General features: G+C 34.1%; 1 protein-coding gene across 2 annotated transcripts in view; it reads right to left on the bottom strand.

The window, feature by feature from the left end:
- Window positions 1-462: 462 nt before the first annotated feature.
- Window positions 463-25,423, bottom strand: part of LOC100378341 (thrombospondin type-1 domain-containing protein 7A-like) — a 70,021-nt gene continuing 45,060 nt past the window's right edge. For both annotated transcript variants that reach the window (XM_006824139.3, XM_085495156.1), the window contains exons 9-28: window positions 23,926-24,124; window positions 23,350-23,575; window positions 22,905-23,020; window positions 21,533-21,742; window positions 20,684-20,878; window positions 19,293-19,553; window positions 17,888-18,066; window positions 14,874-15,004; window positions 13,281-13,437; window positions 12,586-12,846; window positions 12,200-12,320; window positions 11,641-11,786; window positions 10,496-10,642; window positions 9,578-9,680; window positions 8,892-8,990; window positions 8,055-8,156; window positions 7,288-7,414; window positions 6,256-6,386; window positions 5,974-6,058; window positions 463-5,017 (exon numbers count right to left, since the gene is read on the bottom strand). In XM_006824139.3, coding sequence (XP_006824202.2) covers window positions 4,912-5,017; window positions 5,974-6,058; window positions 6,256-6,386; window positions 7,288-7,414; window positions 8,055-8,156; window positions 8,892-8,990; window positions 9,578-9,680; window positions 10,496-10,642; window positions 11,641-11,786; window positions 12,200-12,320; window positions 12,586-12,846; window positions 13,281-13,437; window positions 14,874-15,004; window positions 17,888-18,066; window positions 19,293-19,553; window positions 20,684-20,878; window positions 21,533-21,742; window positions 22,905-23,020; window positions 23,350-23,575; window positions 23,926-24,124 — 3,102 coding nt within the window. In that variant the 3' untranslated portion in view covers window positions 463-4,911. The remainder of the gene's footprint in view (window positions 5,018-5,973; window positions 6,059-6,255; window positions 6,387-7,287; window positions 7,415-8,054; window positions 8,157-8,891; window positions 8,991-9,577; window positions 9,681-10,495; window positions 10,643-11,640; window positions 11,787-12,199; window positions 12,321-12,585; window positions 12,847-13,280; window positions 13,438-14,873; window positions 15,005-17,887; window positions 18,067-19,292; window positions 19,554-20,683; window positions 20,879-21,532; window positions 21,743-22,904; window positions 23,021-23,349; window positions 23,576-23,925; window positions 24,125-25,423) is intronic.

Here is a 25,423-nt window from a genome sequence, read left to right as displayed (position 1 = left end):
CAAAATCAAGCAGTTTTGCCATTTCAGAACTGGATCTTGGTCGTGCATGGACATATTTTAATTCAAACATGGTACAGTTGTATGTCCATTAAAAATAATCGATTTTTGATGTATGTTATTTTTTTCCTGATTGTTTTTTTTTTACGATGGTAACATAGCTGGACTGATCATGTTATGTTATGGGCTGATTAAAGGAAGGATTAAACTGACTCCACTTTGTATCATGCTCATTACATAAATGTAAATAATTATTTGGCAGATGTTGACAGTTACTTCATCAAAATCAAGCATTCATGCCATTCCGGAACTGGATTTTGGTTCTTGGTACGGAGCCTTGTTTTATGGATCAGATTCAAAATGGCCAAGTGATGGCCACATTATTGTAACGCTACGACAAACTTCATAATTTTCAGGGAATAATGTAGGGGAATTGTGCGGTAATACACAAATGGGCACAAACAATTACATTAACCACACTGATATTTATTAATCTCAACATGTGGTACAGGTACAGTATTAAAGTCACATGACTGTAATTACACATTACAAGCATCAAAGCCAAGTTCACATATTGCTCTATCAGTAGCATGTTGTGTTTATGGTCAAAATAAGTCAGATTTTACTAACCCAGTATGCAATAAATGATGTCTTTCCAACAAAACAAACACAGTACTACCTTTTTCACTGCCATTCATTTTTTTTTCTCTGTCAATTTGATACAAATTAGAACTCTTAAGTTTTGAAAATGGCGGTAAAAGGTCAATTCTGTGTTGCTGCCACTGTAAATAAAGAGTGGATAAAGATAAGGGTATACAACTATGATGACATGCACTGAAGAGCTCACTTATGAGAAATTGCAAGACAAATGTCATTTCTAGAAATATAAAAGTGAGTTTGTTCACGAGAAAAATGGGGTTCGTCATGTACTGTTCTTGCTTATTCTTCAAGTGTGTTTTCATCCCTTTCCGCAGTTACAGACGCGGTTTTGTTGGAAAATACTTGTGCATTCTCAAACTACGCATCACATGATTTAAATAAAACCTGTATCAAGGTCATCTGTCATGGTATTATATACAATTAATTTACAATATTGGGGCGCCATCTTGAATCCTTGCCTTTTTTAATACTAATAGCAAGAATTTAAGATGGCTGCCATTATCAGTAAATTAAACAAATCATCATTACCACTTGAACGCCAGCAAAGAGCTCATCATGCATCTCCATGCATACCCTTATCTACTTTTGCCAGATTAATATGCAAATTAACCACAACATGAGTTTTTGCTGAAAATAATACACACAACAAATGCATACAACTTGATTTACATCTTTAAAAAATTTCAAAATTGCAGCAAAATATAAACAAAATAAATATTTTAACTAAAAAATAAAATGTATAAAAAACATTCAATGCTGGTAGAGAAGTTTTTATCTATAATAAACGAGTCGGGACTGTTTACCATGACAACCAATTTGCAAACCTTGAAGGCAGTCGAAAGCCACATTGTATATGCACATATATTAAAAAACTTGTATTTTTGTGATTTAATCATTTGAGGACATGCACAAAAAATAAAGTGGGAACGTCACTGAATTCTCAAGAACCCTAATGAAATTTTGGAATAAAAAATAAGATCTGTTTAGAGTAACTTATAAAAGGTATCATGAAAACGATAATTTGCATAGCTGATAAAGTGAGCATAGTTGTTTTGTTTCTGAAACAAATAATACAAGAGACGAGAGTGACACTTTAGGAAATAATTGTCATGAACTTGACACATCTTTGATCAAGTCCATGCAACAATTAAATTTCAAAGTTTTCAAATAACTGCAACAGATAGCTGCCAACAAGTTTCAGAAATAAGAGACTGACATAAATCAGTTGATTTTTCTTCATGTAGTATCTGCAGTACAAATCAGCTTGGCATCATGTAACTATAACTATCACTATAACTACATCTTAACCTTTTCACCACCAGTTCCCTCTTTTCATCACAAATTCACAAAATAGTCCCGTTTATAAAGTCTGCACTTTCCTTCATGAAATTTCAACAAAAATAGCAAATTTTTTTGAGTGAAACTGAAAATTGACTCAAATTTTATCTGTTGGCTTCAAATTTGGGGTTTATTTCCAGAAAAAATTTGGGCGAGAAATTCTGATGGTGAAAAGATCAATAAAACAAATGTGACAATTTTATTCTTGCATCTTGATTTCTTTCAGTAAGTGTGAAATTATTTTTGCATAATAAAAGTTAGTGTTCTTTACAAGTTTCTTTTAGGTGGATGGCCCACCGGACCAATGTTTATATCCCTGTCACTAAATAGAAGATCAGAGTTTTTTCTGATTACTGTGAATCATCCGAAAATTTTGCCGACTAATATTTAAGAAATAATGGGTTAGATTCTCAAAGAAAAACAATTCAAATCTTGAAGACAGTCTGTGCCCCTATTTGATAAGCTGAATGTTTGCTCACATGGTTTATAATGAAACAAATATACACATGACAAGTTTTGACCAATTTACTCTCATTTCTGACATTCTTTTTAAACATTTTCTGTAATTTTCTCTTGGAACACGCGCATATTTTTGATGTCGCTCATAAGCTAAAAAAAAAAAACATGGGTAACTTATCAAATCGTACATCAAACTACATTGTTGCAAGTACATCGGCAGTAAAAAGGGAAAATTCTGGCAAATTGTTGTAATGCACTTCATAAAAAATAATTTATAACAGAACTAACCAAGTAAATTGCGAGAAATCTGAAACTGTTTTTGTTAATGGCAGACTGGTCATGTCAATATAGTAATATATTGTAAAGGTTTCAGATAGTTTGAAATGATCAGCCTAAGTACTGCTGACTCTGAAGAACAACTACGTCAAAAAAAAAAATGCATTCAACTATTTCTGCAATCTGATTGGTGCTTGAAAGATCTGCTGAAACGTATATTCAATCTTCTGGTACAGGTAAGTTTTTCAAGTCTTTCAAGTTGAGGGCGCAGTAACTTAAGCTGAGCATGTTAGACTAAGGATGCAATTTTTTAATTTTTAATTCAAATTAGTTAAAGTCCATGTCAGCCTCTCTTGAGAATGATTGCTCAGTCCCAAGTTTCTACCTACTTCATAACAAAAAACATTCAGATATAATACATATATAATCACAGTAGACTCGTAGTTTTGTGGCAAAATGTATACTTCCACAGAATCCACAAATTGGCAAATATAGATGTGCCAAGTAAAATACAAATATTTTACTACATAGTAAACTCGCATCATACGCAGTGTCAAACTCTGAAATAAACCACAAACAAACACACCAGTTCACAACCAATCAGAACGATTATTTAAAAATAGGTAAATATCCAATCACATGACAGGAAAGTAGAGTTGCTATCAAAATAGCACAACTGTTAAAATATCAATATAACAGTTACAACAGTCTACATCATAGCAAAATATTACAAAAGCGAAAAGTAGCCTTTAAACAGTATGTACATTTTGTATAACAGAAACGGTGCCCTCATGCAACTATGAAATCAAATACTGTAGAATACTTTATTTTAGCTGGAATAAATTTTCGCTGAAAAGACTTTTTGATTTTTTGTATGGAATTTTCATTTGTTTTTGACAAGTTGAATGTAAAGTATAGGAAAAAAGGGTATATTCGCTGGATTTTATTTTTACTGAATCATTCCTTCAGCAAAAATAGCAAAAATTAATTCCAAGCGAAAATAAAGTATTCTACAGTAATTCATACCTCATTAAATATGCACATTTATAATTAGTTATGCCAAACTAAAGCTACATTTAATCTTCAGTATAAAAAAGTTAGTATATCTAATAATGCTAATAAGAACTAGCAGTGGAAACTACACAAGTTATATTATTCTACATGTTTAATATTTATTATTATATTAATTATTATTATTATATTAATCTATTTTTTAGAGTTTGAAGAATCTACACAGCCCATATGATAAATACAAAATTTTTCAAAAGTTGCAGAATCAACAGCACAATCAGACAACTTTGCCAGGATAAGAAAATTTCATAATATTAATAGAAGAAATGAGTTTATACAACTTTTAATATTTAACAGATAAATACAAGTAATTACTACATGGGGAAAAATGTGAGGATCACACTCCGTAACTGAAGATTTTATCTCAAAATTATGAAAATAAGTCACATGAATAAAATATCGTCAAATAGAGAGTTCAACACCTCTAGAAGAATTTTTTTTATTTTCCTGACAAAACTTTTTTTAAGGCAGAATTTTTACATCTTTGGCAAAATATTTGAAAAAGTTTGCATTCAAAATTGTTCATACTCTTTTTACATATCACCTGTACTCTATGACATCTGAAATGCACTTCAGATTACGACAAAAAAAATTCATCACTTCTCAAATCAGTCGCCACCTCTGTAAAAGTGGACTGAACATGGAATGAATAATGAAAACAATTAGGTATCAACTACAATTTGATACATACTAACTTTTTTTAATTCTCTCCCAAGCCTACACCACCACATAAGTGTACTTTGTGAGTGGAATGGTCAACAAAATGCAGGGGTGTATAGCCTGAATGCATTTTTGATTTGCTGTGCTATAATCTATCCCCATCACATTAAAGCAGCACACCCCTGCATGAATCAACTTTTTTCAATGGAATGGTCAACAAAATTAGCCTGAATGCTATAATCCATGTCCATCCTATTATAGCTGCACATTCTGGCAAAATTCAACTTTGCTAATGGAATGACCACAAAAACGCATGGCATATGAACCTAAATGTGTTTTCCTAATCGTACACAATCTATGCCCATCTTCTTAAAGTGGCACACCCCTGGAAAAGTCTACTGTGCAAGTGGAATGATCATCAAAACACAGGGGTGTTTGATGCCTGATATTTCAAACATCTATATCGGCGTTGTATCTTTTCTTGGCATTCACATCCCAGTACCTGTCCTTGTCTTTCTGTAATCTGCGTTCAGCATTTTTCCTCCTTGTTATTTTGCTGTAAACAAAAATAAGATTCATTAAAGCGGGAGGGTCTTCACCTGTGCACGCGCGGGAATCGAGTCCCAAACGACGATAACACACGCTAACAATGCAAAGGCTCATGGGTAGACGCTTGTTTGTAAACAATGACACACTATGGCCATCTTTCGCATGTGCAGGTGACGACTCCCCCGATTTAAGTGATACTGATCATCCAGATACAATACAGGCACTCAGACATGACGACGGCAGTGCAACCAAATTTCTTCACACCTATGGAAGCTAAAATACACTTTGTTTACCATGTTATACACAAAAGTACTAAACATAAGCAGTTTTATAATAGAGGTAATATGATAGTGTACATAATTAGCAATTGTCATAGTAACAATAGACTTTAGATGTGATTGGCTGCTGATATCTCATTGAGAGCGACACAACCAATCAACAAATAACGTTCCAGTCTCTCTGATTAAGGTTAGCAAGAGGGGAAATCCCATCGTTTAGTTAAAATGATCTGAGCAATTCAAACTAAAACATAATTATGGCAAACTATATATTTTCTGATATCTGAAATATTCACAAATTAGATAATTTATGTGATAATTTATTAAGTGTCGATGAACGTTTGTATGTGATTATTTTTCTAATAATTATCATAAATACTAATTATTTCTTCTTCTTCAAAAAAAGTCACTAATGAAGCTCAGGAAAAAATGGTGTTAATTTCAAGCGCGTACTGTTAGAGGAAGTACCGCCAACTTTTTCATATCCACTGACTTATATAACAAAGGTATTTGTAACCATGGATGCAATGGCGGAAAAGAATAGAACATTATTGGAGGGAAAAAAACATGTCTTGTGGTTCACGCCTTCAACGAAATCTCAAGGACAGTATTCAACTCATTTTCTGAATCTTTCACCAGAATATTAATTTTAGCGTAATTTTAGTAGTCTGACTGACTGACTTACCATGCGATGTATGTTATAACAATTATAAGTACTAGAAATAAAACACCTGCAGCTATAGCACCATACAACCACATTTGAGGAAAGTCTGCAATACAAGGAAATAATCGTCAGTTTCCAATAGCAACCCTGAATTATGTAAATTACATTAATATACATATGTATGAAAATATGAAAATGAATTCAAACATCTGCAATGTTTCAATGTTTAACGCCAAACCAGTTTTAAATATGCAAATTAGGACATCAATTTGCATATATCTCACAATGTTTAATAATGTTTACCTTGACTGGAGTTTGTTGCATACTTTGATTTATCAGCCTCATTGTCTTCATCAGTGTACATTACTGTGCTGTATTCAACTTCAAGAACTCGATTATCAAGTAGTAAACAGACTTCCAAGAATCCAAGCGAGCTGTATAGCAGTAAAAATAATCGAACAAGTTTTATATTATTCCCTGAGTGTTATACATGTATAATGAATTGCATGTTAGTCCAGTTTCAGGGAGATTGTGGGTGATTGCTGCAGTCAACTGTTAACTTTCCAGGATTATGGTTTCTTTAGTTGGGAGAATGGCGTTCACTACTTACTCCTTATGACAAGGATAATGTGAAATTGATCATAAAATTATGATTATGATTTTCACTATTGAATGTCACTGTTTTCTCCTGATTTGCAGAGCTGACATATATATTGCATTTTGCCACAAAAAACAATATTTAAGTTTGGAACTACGTGATAGGGTTGTGTAACTATCTTCCCATAATAATAGCATTATGATAATGTAATGTTTTATCCTGTTGTCAACTAGGCCCAGTAGAGCATAGGCACCTGCCTATGCAGGTGAATTTAAAAATTATTTAAGAATCCCCAAAGTTAGTGAATGAATCTCGGCCAGTGGATTTAGCCTTCCCATTGAGTCTGTGACATGCTCAATCTTTTTCAGCATTCAACCCCATATAGAATTTGGTCTACTGATCATGAGTTTGAAACTACAACCACTTTACCATGATGAACGATTGAAATGAAGGGTCTTATGACTTCCCATTGAGTCTGTGACATGCTCAATCTTTTTCAGCATTCAACCCCATATAGAATTTGGTCTAATGATCATGAGTTTGAAACTACAACCACTTTACTATGATGAACGATTGAAATGAAGGGTCTTATGACGTAAGATAAAAATATGAACTGGCTCACTGATGTTTGCTATCGGTATCTAAGACAACAGTACTTGTGGAGAATGTCTAGAGTCATCACAATAAAATTCATTGACTAGTTATGAATGCAGTAAAAAGTAGAGGTAATATCATACCTAATAGCACCAGCAAACCCCTCATCACAGGCGCAGACACCCCCTTCAGTACAAAAGGAATGTTCCACTGTGCATTCAGGATGACATTTGCGCTCAGATGACGGCATTAAAGAATCCAGACAGCCACCTGTATACATACAATAATAAAACAGTTAAATGACAATCGTAGTGCTGTATATTCTCTATTAAAAGCACATCTCTAACATAAATGCACATAAACCATAATGTGATTTTATTGTATGCTGGATCATTAAAATATGACTTATTTTGATTATTCTTGGGGGTGGACATCGGGGCATTTTCATTGCTGAGCAACTATCACGGTGAAAACAAAAGCCAAAAACTTGAATAACTGTACTTTGGGGGCTAACTGTTGAGACTCTCTAAAATGGTGTACCAAGACTACCCCTACATGTGCAACATAGAAATTTAGTTGCTCAGGATTACTTCAAAGAGTGAATTTTACGCTATTTTCTTGACCTTAGCTGTTTTCATCGGCTCCTCGATTGGCAATCTATAGCAGCTCGCGTAGAAATGTTTTGTGACATAGCACAGCTCCCCCTCCCCCGAGAAGAGACACACTTCTGTCATTTACATCATTATGTTCTACGAATAGAGCTATAATACATTATTCTCACAAAACAGTGAAAATTATTTATCTTGTGGAATTTACTCCCCTCAATCGACAGCTAACTCATTATTAAAACACATACATTTTTAGAGTTTTTAGAAAGTATTTCGACATTCAACGCAAAAATATTTCTTACCAGTAACATTCAATCCATCTGACCTCTGACACCAAACATTACGAAATCCATCGTCTGTCCAATCACTTGCATGCCAATGATATTCAAAACATTCACCTTGACCTTTTAGAGAAAAGAGAATAAAAACAGAAAATAAATAAAGTGTAATATTCTACACAATATTGAACGGTACACAACAATATTGAACGGTACACAACAATATTGAACGGTACACAACAATATTGAACGGTACACAACAATATTGAACGGTACACAACAATATTGAACGGTACACAACAATATTGAACGGTACACAACAATATTGAACGGTACACAACAATATTGAACGGTACACAACAATATTGAACGGTACACAACAATATTGAACGGTACACAACAATATTGAACGGTACACAACAATATTGAACGGTACACAACAATATTGAACGGTACACAACAATATTGAACGGTACACAACAATATTGAATGATACACAACAATATTGAACAGTACACAACAATATTGAACAGTACACAACAATATTGAACAGTACACAACAATATTGAACAGTACACAACAATATTGAACAGTACACAACAATATTGAACGGTACACAACAATATTGAACAGTACACAACAATATTGAACAGTACACAACAATATTGAATGGTACACAACAATATTGAACAGTACACACCTATTAGTACCAGTACACTACATACATATTTTGATCATCACATATTTTAAGGGGGTTTGTAACATTATCATATTCTAGTGTTCTGTCTTATTTTTTTGGGATGAAATGACCTTGCTAAATAAACTAACCTAATGTCAAACAGCAATGTCAAACATACTTACCATGACATACTCTAGTTTCATATATATCTGTATGACACACACCAATAGAGGGGCTTGATATGGCCGCTTTAGATCTCACTTGTATAGGATCTATATCACCTGTGTAGAAATAAAGATGAATTTAGTTCTAATTTCCAGTTTTCATTTACATATATTTGCATAATTGGCAAAAATCAAGTGTCCAACTGTTCTAATAATAAATCATCGATCAAACAGTCTAACTTACAATGCCACAAATCATTGTATAAAGCTAAATGCAAAATTGTTCAGTTTTTAAACTGATGTCTAACTAACATTTCAGGTCATTATAGTAGTAATACTGTAAAACAAGTCTTTTTCGCGAGCATATCTTTTTAGCAAATTTAGCAAGAGAACTAATTCGCTAATTTAAGATGTCGCTAATGTCTTCATTATAAATTCAATATGGCAGCCAAACAACGTCTTTTTCTCCAGACACACATTTTGTAAACAACACAAAAAACGGAATAATCTGGAGCGCTTTCTCATTACACTTGATAGTTTTTCTTTGTTTTTATGGAGGTGATAACTGCGCATTTGTTTTGGCAGTATTGTGAAAACAGGAAATCAACAAAGACAAGAGAGATTCGCTAAATCAACATTTCGCTATTACATCATTTTACCACAATTCGCTAAAATAGTGTATAAATATATAAAGTAAAACTTACTTAATTTGTTGCCTTCTATGCATGTATGGAGACATGGACTCCAATCAGACCACGGAGACATGTCACATTCACCTGGACATGGTGTAGTACAAACCTGCTGTGTCTAAATAAACAAAATAGTTCCTTACAGTAAAATGTTGCCACCAATGTTAGAAAAGTTGAAAACCATGTCTATGTTATATAAATATGAACATTTATGAAAGAAACATACATAGTGAGTAGTTTACATGCTGGAAGACATATGGTGTTCAGTCTTCAGCTTACATCCAGTGGTGAGAAAGATTCAAGAGAGGCTTGTATACTGTAAGATACTTTATTTTTGCTTGGATTTTATTTTTGCTATTTTCGCTGAAGAAATGATTGAGTGAAAAATCAGCGAATATACCTTTTTTCCTATGTTTTACATTCAAGTCGTCGAAAATCAGTGAAAATAAATTCCATACAAAATATGCAAAAAATCTTTTCAGTGAAAAATAATTCCAGCTAAAATAAAGTATTTTATAGCATATGGCATATAGCATAGAACAGCCCCACCTATTGTATCTGCTGTATGCAAATTACTTTTTGTGTCATGGTAATATGGGTATTCTAGGTAATTATAGCCCAGTCAGTATTTTGCTTTGATAAAATATTAGTGGAAACGTTTTTGATAACTTTCATTAATATTGACGATTAAGTAGAAGAATTCAATTATACATAGCTTTAGATAGATTTTAGTAAAAAGTTTAAAATTTTCCATAATAACTACTTTGTGGGTGATGAAACTTGACAATGGGGCGAAAGGGATGATATGCAAATTACCTAATTAATATGCACAGATAGAACATCAGGGAAGGTGATGACAAATTTATAAGGATGGGGAATGAACCATAACCTTTATAGTAAGACCCCACAAGTTTCATCTGAAAGTAAACTTACCTGCATTCTTTCAAAATCCTCTCGCATCACCATTTTGTTGCTATGGTATTCATCATTGCCATAGCAATTAAAATCGTCAACTTCCACTCCATCTGCTTGTTGACATGTTACATTGCGGCGTCTGTTCCCATGACCACAATCCCCAACCTATAAACAAACAACATAAGTTGTTAAATACAATATTTATTTATCTAAAATATGCCCCATGCATGCCATTAAAAGACTAACATCTTAGAAATTCGATAACAGCAATATCAGTTTACTACAATTATCTACTAGATATCTGGTTCTCATTGGTAGTATAAATGTCTTCATTCTATTTACTTATTTATATTTCTAATAAATGTTTTATTTCAACCACATTTTACCCAATACCTTGAAAATTGCATGATAGTGATTGAAAAGATTCCAAAATTCGAAGACGATCAGATAAAATTATTTGAATTATTGTAACGGCAAGAAAAAAAGTTTAAATGAAATTAAATTAATGATGACAACAACAACATCAAGAACAGATATTATCCCTGCTGATATGGACAAGGTAAAAAACAAAAAACAGCAATGACAATGAAAGACATTCTGATCATTATATGTTGAGACCAATTTTATTATTATGACAGGTAGGACAAAATGTATTTGTTGTACATAAAACAAATAGTCATATGAGGTTATTACGAGGATACCTCAAAGTATGCACGAAGACAGTACAGAGTATCGACCGATGTACAGTGGAGGTTGATGAGACAGCGTACTGTCTGGGTGTATATTTTGAGGTATCCTCGTAATAGCCTTATTTTTATACAAATTTTCCTTCCAATGATACATCATGGGAATGCCAAAATCCAAAAAGTTTAGAACAGAATCAGTGAACTTCTTTGTGTGGAGTCGGATCAAACCCTGGTGGCAGCCATGTTTGTTTTTATTATTAGAGGATGTTTACGTGAGTACCGGTAATCATTCCATATTTGGAATTTGTATTTCCTTATATGGTAGGATGAAAATACCCCGTAAAATATCGCAAAATTATGGCTTGCTGTAACTTATAGCGTTACAGTGACAGACATATAATAATAATAATTATGTAAAAGGTTATTAACATGTATAACATAATAATAAAATGTTACATTATAAAATGACAAACTCACTGATGTTTCACAATATTTCCATTCATCAATGACCCAGTGATAGCAAGGTGGCAAGGCACATGGCTTATATTGGACGAGGCTAGTAGGACACATTCTGCCAAAAGTGTTGGGTTCTTTCACTATGTGTCGACTCCTTGTTATCAAACCTGCAATAAGTACATGTGAAAAAAGTTACTGTAGAACACATCTTACAGCAAGTCTCAGAAGTATTGGGGCAGCAAGCGAACTGGCTAACTGCTTGGGTTTCGACCAATCAGTTGGCTTTCAAATCTTGCTGGTGTTGTCTTGTGGTCACGCCCACTCTGGACTGCAACTAACTTAAGATGCTGCTATGTAAAAATAAAGTATATTCTCACTTGTATAGATGACGATTCTGTTAATACATGCATTAAGTCAAATTTGTTAAAATGACATAGTAGCTATTTCAACGTCCTTTATATATGACTACTCCAGTATATTATAGTACTAGTATATTAACTATTGAAGTTACATGAAAGTGTACATTGGCTCTATTCAGTCAACTGTGACATCTGACAATCCATTTGACATTCATTCTTACCTTCATATCCACATGTACGTGTACATTGACTCCATTCAGTCCACTGCGACATCTGACAATCCAGCGGACATTCAATATGACAAATGGCTGACAATGGGTTGGGTTTATAGTTCAATGAAAACTGAAACGAAAAAAAAATATACATAACACGTTAGATAAGAATGCACTACTTAGTGTGCGTGATGAAATCAGTAGTCCTGATTCTAGAGCAATATTCACATTAAGTTTTTAAAACTGAAATTGGAAATATGAAAGGATGACTATATTGACAAAATGACAGAGGAGCCAGTTTTATATCTTGTTCTATATTGAAGACTAGCTGTTCAGATTTTAAGAAGTTTTGCTTGTCAGAATGGTTTTATGTAAAGGTTTACATTCATTTTTACCTGTGCACAGTAATCTAGAGAAACACTGCTACCATCATTTGTCCGTATGCATTCCAGAAACCTGTTTTTCTTTCCCTTGCCACACACTGCATTATCGTTTAATTGACACGTACTCCAAGCTGACACACTCCATTCATAGTCAAAACAAACAGTATCTGAGCATCCTTGAGTTTCATTTAGAACAGGACAGATACCACCATCTAGGCTAGGATGGCGTTCTATGAATCTATGCCGATGTCTTAAGACCTCTTTGCTGCAAGGCTGTAGAAGCAATTAATTAAAAATAAATAACTGTAAATACTGTATGACGTGAATGTGAAATACAATGTGTTCTAATAAATGCAGCATCAGAACTAATTCACATATGATCAATAGTATTAAAATATGCTAAATTATGCAAATGAACACTTAATATGCACTGAATCGCACTAAAATAATTGTAAAAATAAAGCATTATATCTATATGCTAAATTGTAACAACAGGAAGGCAAAAGACACCCCCTCCCACACACATACATACATACAGTATGACACAATGAGGTCCTACTTTTGTGCTTAATAGGCACAATGATAAAACCTTAATCGAAGAAATCTTTTTTCCGTAATAATATAACATATTTCATATTAATATAATGTCTATATACACAAAATAGTCAATATTTGACATTTAGAATTATAATAAAACTTAATCTTACATGATCACATTGCGACCATTCGGACCAATCACTGACAACACAGTCTCCAGGGCATGGCTGTACGCACGGAACTCTGGCTCCTTCTGGTTGGACAAGCTTATCACAGTACATAGGGTCAACTATTGCATCTTGCTTTCCTGGTAACCGTGACATACACCTAATGAGAATAACAGTGTCTTATTACTTGTTACCATTACATCAATTGGTAGACCCAAGTTCTTATACGATATCTAAAAAGTGTAAATGTACCATAGGAAGGAGAATCCATTAGTTGGATTCATTCACTAATAGAGGTGATTTTGGAGGAACCTTGTTTAGCAAATGTGTTGGACTAGACCTGGTTGACACCAGGATAGAGCACTAATTTGTCATAATGCCACCATGTTAGGAAAATTGTCACACAGCCCTGGTATGTTGTTCCCAAACATGGAATATAGTTACTATGGCAAATAGACTACATAATTACTGTAAAATACATTATTTTAGCTGGAATTAATTTTCACTGAAAAGACTTTTTGGGTGTTTTGTACGGAATTTATTTTTACTGATTTTTGACGAGTTGGATGTAAAATATAGGAAAAAAGGTCTATTCGCTGGATTTCATTTTCACTGAATCGTTCCTTCAGTGAAAGTATCGAAAATTAATTCCAAGCGAAAATAAAGTATTTTACAGTATTAGTATTCCCACTTGCAATTGGTACATAATAAAGTCTGGAGAGACAACAGTGAAATTTAATGTCCAGAACTGTTATATGGCACAAAAATATATATATATACATGTATATATATATACATGTGTATATATATATATATATATATACATATATATATATATATATATATATATATATATATATATATATATATATATATATATAAAAGAACTGGAACATCCAGAGTATTTAATCTTCAGTAATCTGAGGCTTAATTGTTTTGACAGTTGGCACTTGTAGAGAAAGTAGTGTCTACCTGATGAAAAATATTTTAAGGTGATTGAGATTGCCGAAATAGGATGGATTTTGTTAAACATAGATAATGGTACGTTGGGGAATTCAAAACCCAATGTAATTATACTGCCAATACAAAAACAAAACCAGGGGGAATCCAAGAATGAACAACTAGTCAGACTATAGAAGTGCTTCATTGACATTCAGATATAAATGTCTTCAAATTGCATCACATACGTTATATAGTAGAAAAAGGTTGAATGTCCATGGTGTTGCGATCCCAATTTTGAAACATGTCCCATCAGTGATAAAATATACTGCAAGCCAACACTATACTCCTGGGGCAAAAAAACACAATACTGTAAAATACTTTATTTTAGCTGGAATTAATTTTGGTGTTTTGTATGGAATAAATTTCCACTGATTTTTGATGAGTTGAATGTAAAATATAAGAAAACAGGTATATTCGCTGGATTTTAATTTTCATTGCATCATTCCTTCACCAAAAATAGCGAAAATTAATTCTGAGGAAATATAAAGTATTTTACAGTAATTTACACAAAATGCAGGCTTCTCATTCCACTAAGAATGATTTTTTTATTTTTCATTAAATATATATGACGACTGGGTTTTAATGTATACTTACTGAACTTCTCTACGTTGCCACCCAGCACCGCATAACTCCCCTTTGTAGGTATATACATCACATTCTAACCATGGCTCAGCTACCCACACATAATGACTACAGTCTGTATGACATGGAACCTCTTGTACAATCTAGCAGAAACATTAACACTGTATTATTTATCTCACATTGTAAGATGGAAATTTATCATTTGAGGCATATCATTACTGTATTTACTTTGTTAGTAGCATACACTAACCAGGTATGTAAAGTTTGTTCTATGATCAATATTGGTAAAAGACACAGGACTCTTGCAATGCATGGTGGGAAATCAGTATTTGGGAGATACCATGATACACAACATAGCAGAGACAGAAGACATAGGACTCTTGCAATGCATAGTGGGAAATCAGTATTTGGGAGATACCATTATACACAGCATAGCAGAGAGAGAAGACAGGATTATTGCAATGCATGGTGGGAAATCAGTGTTTGGGAGATACCATTATACACAGCATAGCAGAGAGAGAAGACACAGGATTCTTGCAATGCATGGTGGAAATTCAGTGTTTGGGAGATACCTTTGAACACAGCATAGCAGAGAGAGAAGACATAGGATTCTTGCAATGCATAGTGGGAATTCAGTGTTTGGGAGATACCTTTAAACACAGCATAGCAGAGACAGGAGACACAGGATTCTTGCAATGCATGGTGGGAATTCCGTATTGCAGAGATACCATTAAACACAACATAGCAGAGAGAGAAGACATAGGATTCTTGCAATGCATGGTGGGAATTCAGTGTTTGGGAGATAACATTATACACAGCACAGCAGAGACAGAAGACACAGAACTCTTGCAGTGCATGGTGGGAAATCAGTATTTGGGAGATACCATTATACACAACATACTAGAGACAGAAGACATAGGACTCTTGCAATGCATGGTGGGAATTCTGTATTGCAGAGATACCTTTATACACAACATAGCAGAGACACAGAAGACATAGGACTCTTGCAATGCATGGTGGGAATTCCGTATTGCAGAGATACCTTTATACACAACATAGCAGAGACACAGAAGACATAGGACTCTTGCAATGCATGGTGGGAATTCCGTATTTAAGAGATACTATTATACACAGCATAGCACAATCTGATTAAAATCTGATGTAGTGTACGGGCTTTAATTATTGTGGCTATAACTTATTTTAATTTTATTTTTTATTACTTTTGTTATTAATGCCCTTTTATTTTATTATTTTACTTTGATTTTGAGATTTTTTTTTAATTCTGCCCTACCTACATCTGATCCGACGCCTATGTAAGTCCCGTTCAAATCTCGCATAAGCTATAGAAGGAGGTATGTGATTCGTTGACTAAAATCGTCGATAGTGGGTCTCGTTGAAATCTCGTTACATAGGCATCAGCTCAGATGTAGGTAGGGCGGAATTAAAAAAATCACAAAATCAAAATCAAAGTAAAACAATAAAATAAAATAAAAGGGCATTAATAACAAAAGTAATAAAAAATAAAATTAAAATAAGTTATAGCCAAAATAATTAAAGCCCGTACACTACATCAGATTTTAATCAGATTGTGCATAGCAGAGACAGAAGACATAGGACTCTTGCAATGCATGGTGGGAATTCAGTATTTGGGAGATACCATTATACACAACATAGCAGAGACAGAAGACATAGGACTCTTGCAATGCATGGTGGGAATTCAGTATTTGGGAGATACCATTATACACAACATAGCAGAGACAGAAGACATAGGACTCTTGCAATGCATGGTGGGAATTCAGTATTTGGGAGACACCATTATACACAACATAGCAGAGACAGAAGACATAGGACTCTTGCAATGCATGGTGGGAATTCAGTATTTGGGAGACACCATTATACACAACATAGCAGAGACAGAAGACATAGGACTCTTGCAATGCATGGTGGGAATTCAGTATTTGGGAGACACCATTATACACAACGTAGCAGAGACAGAAGACATAGGACTCTTGCAATGCATGGTGGGAATTCAGTATTTGGGAGACACCATTATACACAACATAGCAGAGACAGAAGACATAGGACTCTTGCAATGCATGGTGGGAATTCAGTATTTGGGAGATACCATTATACACAACATAGCAGAGACAGAAGACATAGGACTCTTGCAATGCATGGTGGGAATTCAGTATTTGGGAGATACCATTATACACAACATAGCAGAGACAGAAGACATAGGACTCTTGCAATGCATGGTGGGAATTCAGTATTTGGGAGACACCATTATACACAACATAGCAGAGACAGAAGACATAGGACTCTTGCAATGCATGGTGGGAATTCAGTATTTGGGAGACACCATTATACACAACATAGCAGAGACAGAAGACATAGGACTCTTGCAATGCATGGTGGGAATTCAGTATTTGGGAGACACCATTATACACAACATAGCAGAGACAGAAGACATAGGACTCTTGCAATGCATGGTGGGAATTCAGTATTTGGGAGATACCATTATACACAACATAGCAGAGACAGAAGACATAGGACTCTTGCAATGCATGGTGGGAATTCAGTATTTGGGAGACACCATTATACACAACATAGCAGAGACAGAAGACTTAGGACTCTTGCAATGCATGGTGGGAATTCAGTATTTGGGAGATACCATTATACACAACATAGCAGAGACAGAAGACATAGGACTCTTGCAATGCATGGTGGGAATTCCGTTTTTAAGAGGTACCATTATGCACTGCATAGCAGAGACAGAAGATGCAGGACTCTTGCAATGCATAGTGGGAATTCCGTATTGCAGAGATACCATTATACACAGCATAGCAGAGACAGAAGACATAGGACTATTGAAATGCATGGTGGGAATTCAGTATTTGGGAGACACCATTATACACAGTATAGTAGGGAGAGTTGACCCAAGCACTGCTGTAAAGCCTAATAAGAACATCTAGAGCAATTGTAAAATGGGAAATTGAATACCGTTTGTGATGGTAATTAATACTTACATCATTATTTTCATTTATGTACGGGCATTGTCTTCCATTATTGTGTTCTCTCTCCTTCAGATATCGTGACCGTGTCTTCATCCCAGTACCACACGTTTTACTGCACGTGCTCCACTCAGACCACGGACTCAGTTTGCAATCTGACGGGCACGGCAAGTCACAAAAAGCTTCCATGAAATCTGAAATTAAACATAACATAGCAAAATTTAACACTCTGAGCACTAAAATCAAATTTTGTTACCTTTCACATACAAAATAAACATGTGCAATTTTTTCCATATTAATATTTCCATAAGACCTGTTGGTAATGGGAAACAACACCTATTTGATTGAAAATCTACAACACGTTGGTCAAGAAATTTATGCCATTCAAAGAGTTAATACATTGACAACAATAGTAAACAGGCAGCCCCTTGGCTGAAATACCTCTACTGTGCACATTTCAATTAGAGAATTAAAGATATCATCACGAAATGAACAAATCTGACCACATGTAGTACCTAGATATGTAATATCAAAGCAATTGGACCTGCGGTTTTTAACAAGAAGTCGAAAATATCACTTTTTACCAAAAATGACAAAAATATTCATGAAAATTAGAGATATCATCACGAAATGCACAAATCTAAGAAAGGTCCACATGTAGTACGAATATGTATAAGCAATCAGACTTGCGGTTTTCAACAAAAAGTCGATATAACATTTTACCAAAAATGGCAAAATCAGAGAATTAAAGATACCATAAAATGAACAAATCTAAGAGATGTCTACCCTAAGTATCAAAAGCAATCTGACTTTTATGTCAACGACGACAGACAAGCACTCATATGATAAGCTGTGCTCGACAAAGTCGACAAATCAAAAATTTGATTGATCTACCTACCAGATCTTTAGAACACTGTATGCTAATTAGTATGTAAATTAGCTGCAGCACTTTAATTGCTCAATAATTAACATAATTTTACCAACAATATGATTCATGAGTGAAATGTTAGCATATTCCATCACTACAATGTATTGTGCATTGCAACGAGCACTATGAGAACTACAAATTTCTTATGGCCAGGTTTCAGGTTTTTTTGATCAAACAGTATTCACTGCTAATACTGGAGATAACGAGTGGTATCAAGAAGTACTGATATTTGGCTCACACTCGAAAAGATATAAATATTTCTTTTTAATCTTCAGTATCAGTAGAGAACAATTAACTTCTAATTACTGAATAGGCTGAACATCAAAAGGGTCGACCCCTACCCTGGGTGAGTGTGCTACAGACTCAATGGGAAGGCACTTGCAATTTGCACATACAAAAAAAAACAAAGTCAGAAGAGACAACAGTGACATTCAATGTCCGGAACTGCCGCCTGGCACAAAAAAAAAAAATTAAAAATTTGATTTAACGTACCTTCTTTTAATCCACACACTGAGTTGGGAACAATCTTTCCATTCTGATCCAGGCAGATAACTCTTTTAAATTTCAAACCTTCACCACACTCCTCTTCTAATGGTTTATCTCTACCTAATTTATCCTTTGTTTTCTTAACAAAGCAGTCTGACCAGTTACCAATGGGTGTTATGATTCCTGGCGGTGGACAGGTACACATCTCAGAGTCTAACAGGGGATACAGATCAGTGTTTTGACATTCAGTGTTATGACGGCTTTTACCTAAAATAAGAACAGAGAGATAAATTAGTGCAACGCAGTACTGGTTAACCATTTGAATGCCAACATTTTTCCCGCTTAAAATAGGTTAAATTTGTATACATTTTCTGTGATTTTCACTGAATTCATTCTTAAATTTGGACCAAACAGACAAAATGTGACATTGCTTCAAGTTTTTGATCAAGAAAGTTGAAATTTTCGTCAACTATTTTGTGGCTGGTGCCTGAAGTTGACTTTGGTGCTCAGATGGTTGGCAAAGTCCACTAAGTTGTTCTTCTGCTAGCACTAGTTGATAATGGCTGATTTGATTCCAACTACTATGTTCCAAAACATGGAATATGGTTACTATGGCAAATAGACTAATTACTGTTAAATTCATTATTTTAGCTGGAATTAATTTTCACTTAAAAGACTTTTTGGGTGTTTTGTACGGAATTTATTTTTACTGATTTTTGACGAGTTGGATGTAAAATATAGGAAAAAAAGTATATTCGCTGTATTTTATTTTCACAGAATCATTCCTTCAGTGAAAATAGCGAAAATAAATTTCAAGCGAAAATAAAGTATTCTACAGTCTGTCTTGCCATAAACTTGTAAGACCTTATTCTGAGTAGTTGGTCATCATTTGAAAACATGACATAACTCACAGAAAACTATGCAACTCACATTGCATAATAGAGTGTATTTTATTTTATTTTGTTTCAATTTGCTACTGAATGAAATTACTAACATAAACATATTAGTCACTATAGTTAAAATTATTTTCATCCTAGATCCTAGCTCAGCAAACCCCCCCTCTCCCTCTCTCCCCTCGGAACATGGAATAGTATTCAGAGGCAAAACACATAATGTATAAATTGCAACCATGAAACAAAATCAAACACGAAATGAGAAATATATTTTAACCCTACGATCTCAGGTTGAGTTGAGTTATAAACTTAAACAAGTTATATACCATATTGAGTTTACTGGAAGTCTGTCACATAACATGGAGTTACATAACTAGGATTTATTTGATTTGCCATCATGATGTAATCAGAGATACATGTACCCCCCCCCTGAGGGTGGGGCATGATTAGTGAACTCAATATGGGAATACCTCCACAGGTCCCTGCAGAAGTTTTAATACTTACGAGAAAGTCTTCTTTTCCGTGATCTTTGTCCAATGCAGTCTTTAGAGCATTTCCCAAATTTGGACCAATTGTTTAATTCACAGTCATTAATGCAATACACCCGACAGGACTGTGTATTGTTTGGCATAGTATCGGCGTATTTCAGACAGAATTTAATGTCTACTGGTTCACCATCTTCTCTTAGACAGCTTACATCTGCAAAAAACAATGTCTAATATCAGCCAGGAGCAACCTTTAATTGCTGACAGAATACAGTTAAAGCACGGTGGTCATCGCGCAGCATGTGTTCGAATTTCATGTAAATAAACAATTTATTTACACACGTCGCTATGAGTCTCATATCGAACAGGACGCGGCACGACGACTGCCGCTCTTTAAATGCAACAGAGTACACAAAATAATTTGCAGCCATGAGGGGGGAATATATTTCCCATGCACGGAGACATAGATGCAAATACTGTAAAAAGAGAAATATGAATTTATTTTTAGTGTATTTGATAGGGAAGTTCACTAAGTTTTAAATTTACTGGTTTGCAGAGGATGTTCTATTGTTAATTTTGCATAATAACTGAGTTTTAATTTAGTGCAATTTCTCATAGCTAACTGAAAAAAAAAAGAAAGAAAACCGAGCTAATAATTATGCCCCACACAGTACTTTGGGCTGGAATAATGTTTTATCTGTCTTACGATTGATATACATGCTCTAAAATAACATTACTACTTAGACCAAATATAGGCGTCTAAGCACTGAGGAGTCTAACATTGAGCCAGAAGAAAAGTTAATGTTCTTCTTGAGTTTCTTTAATTTATTTTTATTTTTTTTTATTTTACATAATATTGTACACTCACCTCTACTCTGTAATCCATCACCACACTTGACTCCATTCCCATCATCTGGCAAGATACAATCTTGCCATGGCAACACCATCCAATCATAACTATAACACTGTGGAGAATTATCGCATTCTCTCTTCTCATGGAGAGTATCTGGACAGTCTCCCGATGTGCCGTATTCTAAGACGTATCTCTGGCGTTTCTGACTGGTTATTAATTTTTCACCTGCAGAACCACAAAAGTAAAGATGTTAATTGCCATGACTACAAACCTCCACAGATCAGTATCATCACAAAGAAGTATTATTCAATATCAAATTTACATATACTGTGCAATGAGAAATATTAATTAATTAAATTATTAATTTAATTTTAACAGATTTGATGGTGTAGAGACACTCACTAGGTTTTACTTTCACCGTTTGTGAATGCATTCTAAAGCTAACAGCTACCTTAGGGACGATCTCAAAAGGTAGATGTCGGATAAAAAACTTATTTGCTTTAGTTTGGGGGTGGGGGTTTGACCTCAAAAAGTTTCTATCCTACAAAAATGATTTTTATTTTTTAATGAAGTCAAAAAAATCTTGGAGTATTTGTAGTTTTTCTATCCAATCATAGACAAAAATAACAGAAAATGAAAAAAACACACATCCAAGACGAGAAAATGGTTTGGTCTGAGTGTAAATATGTGCGTCAAATGAGGTCAATTTCAAGGCATGGACCTAGAGCATGTGCAGAACACAGAAAAGTAGTTTGCGCATATTCACCTCCATTATTACCCCATACAACCAACTGCTATGCCATACTACTGTCCAATTATCAATTTGTATTTAATGGTGAATGTAGTCTGACGCCATGATCAATATTTATCAATTAAGTTTTAGTGGGGGTGGAGGTGGGGGGTTGGAAAAAACTAAAGGAATTAAGTTTTTTATCCTACATTGAACTTTTGATGTTGTCCCTTAGTATATTTAATTTTAGTATTTCAGTTAAACCCATCTTATAATGAAACCCTGCATCGCAGTAATGTCAAAGTGAATTTGAGAATGAGGCAACACTGGTTACACTTCCATGGAAACAAGCAGATATACAAACATCTTATTTGTATATTGTTCATACATGAATGTAATACTGTGCTGGAATAAAAGTTTGCTAAAAAACGTTTTGGCTGTTTCAAGTTTGTTTTCACTCACTTTTGACAAATTGAATGTAAAATATAGAAAAATAGGTATATTTGCTGGATTTTATTTTCACTGAATCATCCTTTCAGCAAAAAAGCGAAAATAAACTGAGCAAAAATAAAGGATTTTACATTATGTTGCTCGGCCAAAGGTCAAAACTTCGTACATGTCTCCAATTTATAACGACTGTCGTATTGCAGTACATACCAGGTATACAGGTTGTAGAACACGGCGTCCAATCACTGAATGCTGTAGTCACACAATCCTTAGCACATGGAATTTCACACTGCATAGAAGACACTGGCTTCTGACTTTCCATACACCTATAGCAAAACATACATTGTAATTTACACTAAGGTAACAATTACAGATAGTCCAAGAGAAATTAGCAGCAGTTGTGTGCTTTACCGGGATATTTCAAATTCAAAGTTTGACATTCTGACATTGAGCTATACAAAAGAAAATTAAAAATCAAATCATTTGATTTTCACTGCTAGCATTTCACATGCAAAATCTCAGTGATCGGAAAATCACCTACCCCGGTACTCCCAGATTTTCATAGTAAAACACAATGCAAATATTTCAATTTTATATGAACACATGGATTAAACTGATCAGAAATACAACCCAGTGAAAAATGTACAGTACTTACTTTCTTTCTGGCATTTCTTTGTCATTTTCAGCCTTACTACAGTAGACATTTCTTGTCATGCGTCCAGCAAAGCAATTGCCATGGGTGAGCGTTACATTGCTACCCACTGTTGTATCTTTTTCACAATCACTCCATGATTTAGTTCTCCAGGTAAAAGCATTGCAGGGTATTTTATTACACTCTCTATATTCAGTAAGCTTGTCTTCTCCTGGACAGATATTACCACCTGTATAATGTAGTAGTTTTAATAACATTACCGCTCATCAACAAAAAACTACATAACATACGACATGTATACCTTATTATTCTTCTATGTGTCTTATTTTTACGTGCCAACATTTTTTGGCAAAAGTCCACACAAATTAATTAGTTTTCTATAATTCTTAATAATAATTTTATTACATTTTTGAAAAAACTGAGAAAAAAAATTATGCATTTAAAAGGTTAAGATGACAGATGGTGCGTACTATGAAATTATCTAAAATTATGCTAATTAGATCATGAATATTAATGAGCTATTCATAAATTACAAGAGACAAATGTAGGCCAGACAGTTTAGTTGCAAATGATACTAACCCTTTCCTTGATACGCCAATATCGTCCTCACTCTAGACTGAGTGCCATTTTCACCTTGTTTTCCTTCACAAGTTTTAGAGCACTCATTCCATGGACTCCATGTGGACAGGACACAGTCATTAGGACATGGGATTTCACAGTGTTTCTCACTCAATGGTTTAGCACTGACAAGTACACAGTTACTTGCATCAACTTCATTCTGTTGATAGATGGTAGAAATGTATTTAAAATATAAATTGAAATGAATTCACCATAATTTAGCTGTCCATAGCTCATTTTGTGTCGGCATTTAACCTATGTGATGTACTTATTATTCACAAAAGTTTGCAACTAACAAAATAAATATTGTACATACATCATGTATCCAATCATAGAATGAAACGTAATGACCTATAACAAGCTGTGATCACTGTTATTTATCCCGAGCAAAAGATTCAAGTTTCATGATAATTTGCAAATAATTTATCCTTATGATATTATTAATTGTCATTTCAATAAATCCTAGCATGGAAGCAAGATTGTAGGGAGAACAAACGAAAGTTAAAAAGTTCAGGAAAAGTTATGAAGTTATCATCTCATGAATATGCATGAAATTAATAGATTCATATCACCTCATGAATATGCAGGAGGTAGTTGTTTAATTTATATCACCTCATGAATATGCAGGAGGTAGTTGTTTAATTCATATGACCTCATGAATATGCAGGAGGTAGTTGTTTAATTTATATGACCTCATGAATATGCAGGAGGTAGTTGTTTAATTCATATGACCTCATGAATATGCAGGAGGTAGTTGTTTAATTTATATCACCTCATGAATATGCAGGAGGTAGTTGTTTAATTCATATGACCTCATGAATATGCAGGAGGTAGTTGTTTAATTTATATCACCTCATGAATATGCAGGAGGTAGTTGTTTAATTCATATGACCTCATGAATATGCAGGAGGTAGTTGTTTAATTTATATCACCTCATGAATATGCAGAAGGTAGTTGTTTAATTCATATGACCTCATGAATATGCAGGAGGTAGGTGTTTCATTCATATCAATAATAAATATGCAAAGGGGAGTTGTTTAATTCATATCACCTCATGAATATGCAGGAGGTAGTTGTTTAATTCAAATCACCTCATGAATACGCACAAGGTTTTGTGTGATTCTGACAAACAAATTAGTACTGTAAAATCTGTATTAGAAGCTGCGGCTTATATTAAAATGATACAATGCAACAGAGGGAATGCGGCTTCTATTAGAGCAACCACAATTCAATTATTCAAAAAGAATGGGTGCGACTTCTATTAGGGATGCGGTTTCTAATACAGATTTTACGGTAATCACTAACAAGAATAGTGACAGGCATATTTATGATTTTGTGGCATTGAAATAATTCTACAATGTCTTTGTTCGGGACAACATTCAAAAATCAAATTAATTTTCAAACTTGGATTTTCATTTTTTATAGCACTATGTCGAAATGCTTATCTTTGAGTGGGGAC

This window comes from Saccoglossus kowalevskii, chromosome 21 (genome assembly GCF_978046115.1).
Source record: "Saccoglossus kowalevskii chromosome 21, keSacKowa6.1, whole genome shotgun sequence".
Lineage (NCBI taxonomy): Eukaryota > Metazoa > Hemichordata > Enteropneusta > Harrimaniidae > Saccoglossus > Saccoglossus kowalevskii.
Note: the sequence above shows the minus strand (reverse complement) of the source record. Positions and strands in the feature narration are given on the sequence as shown.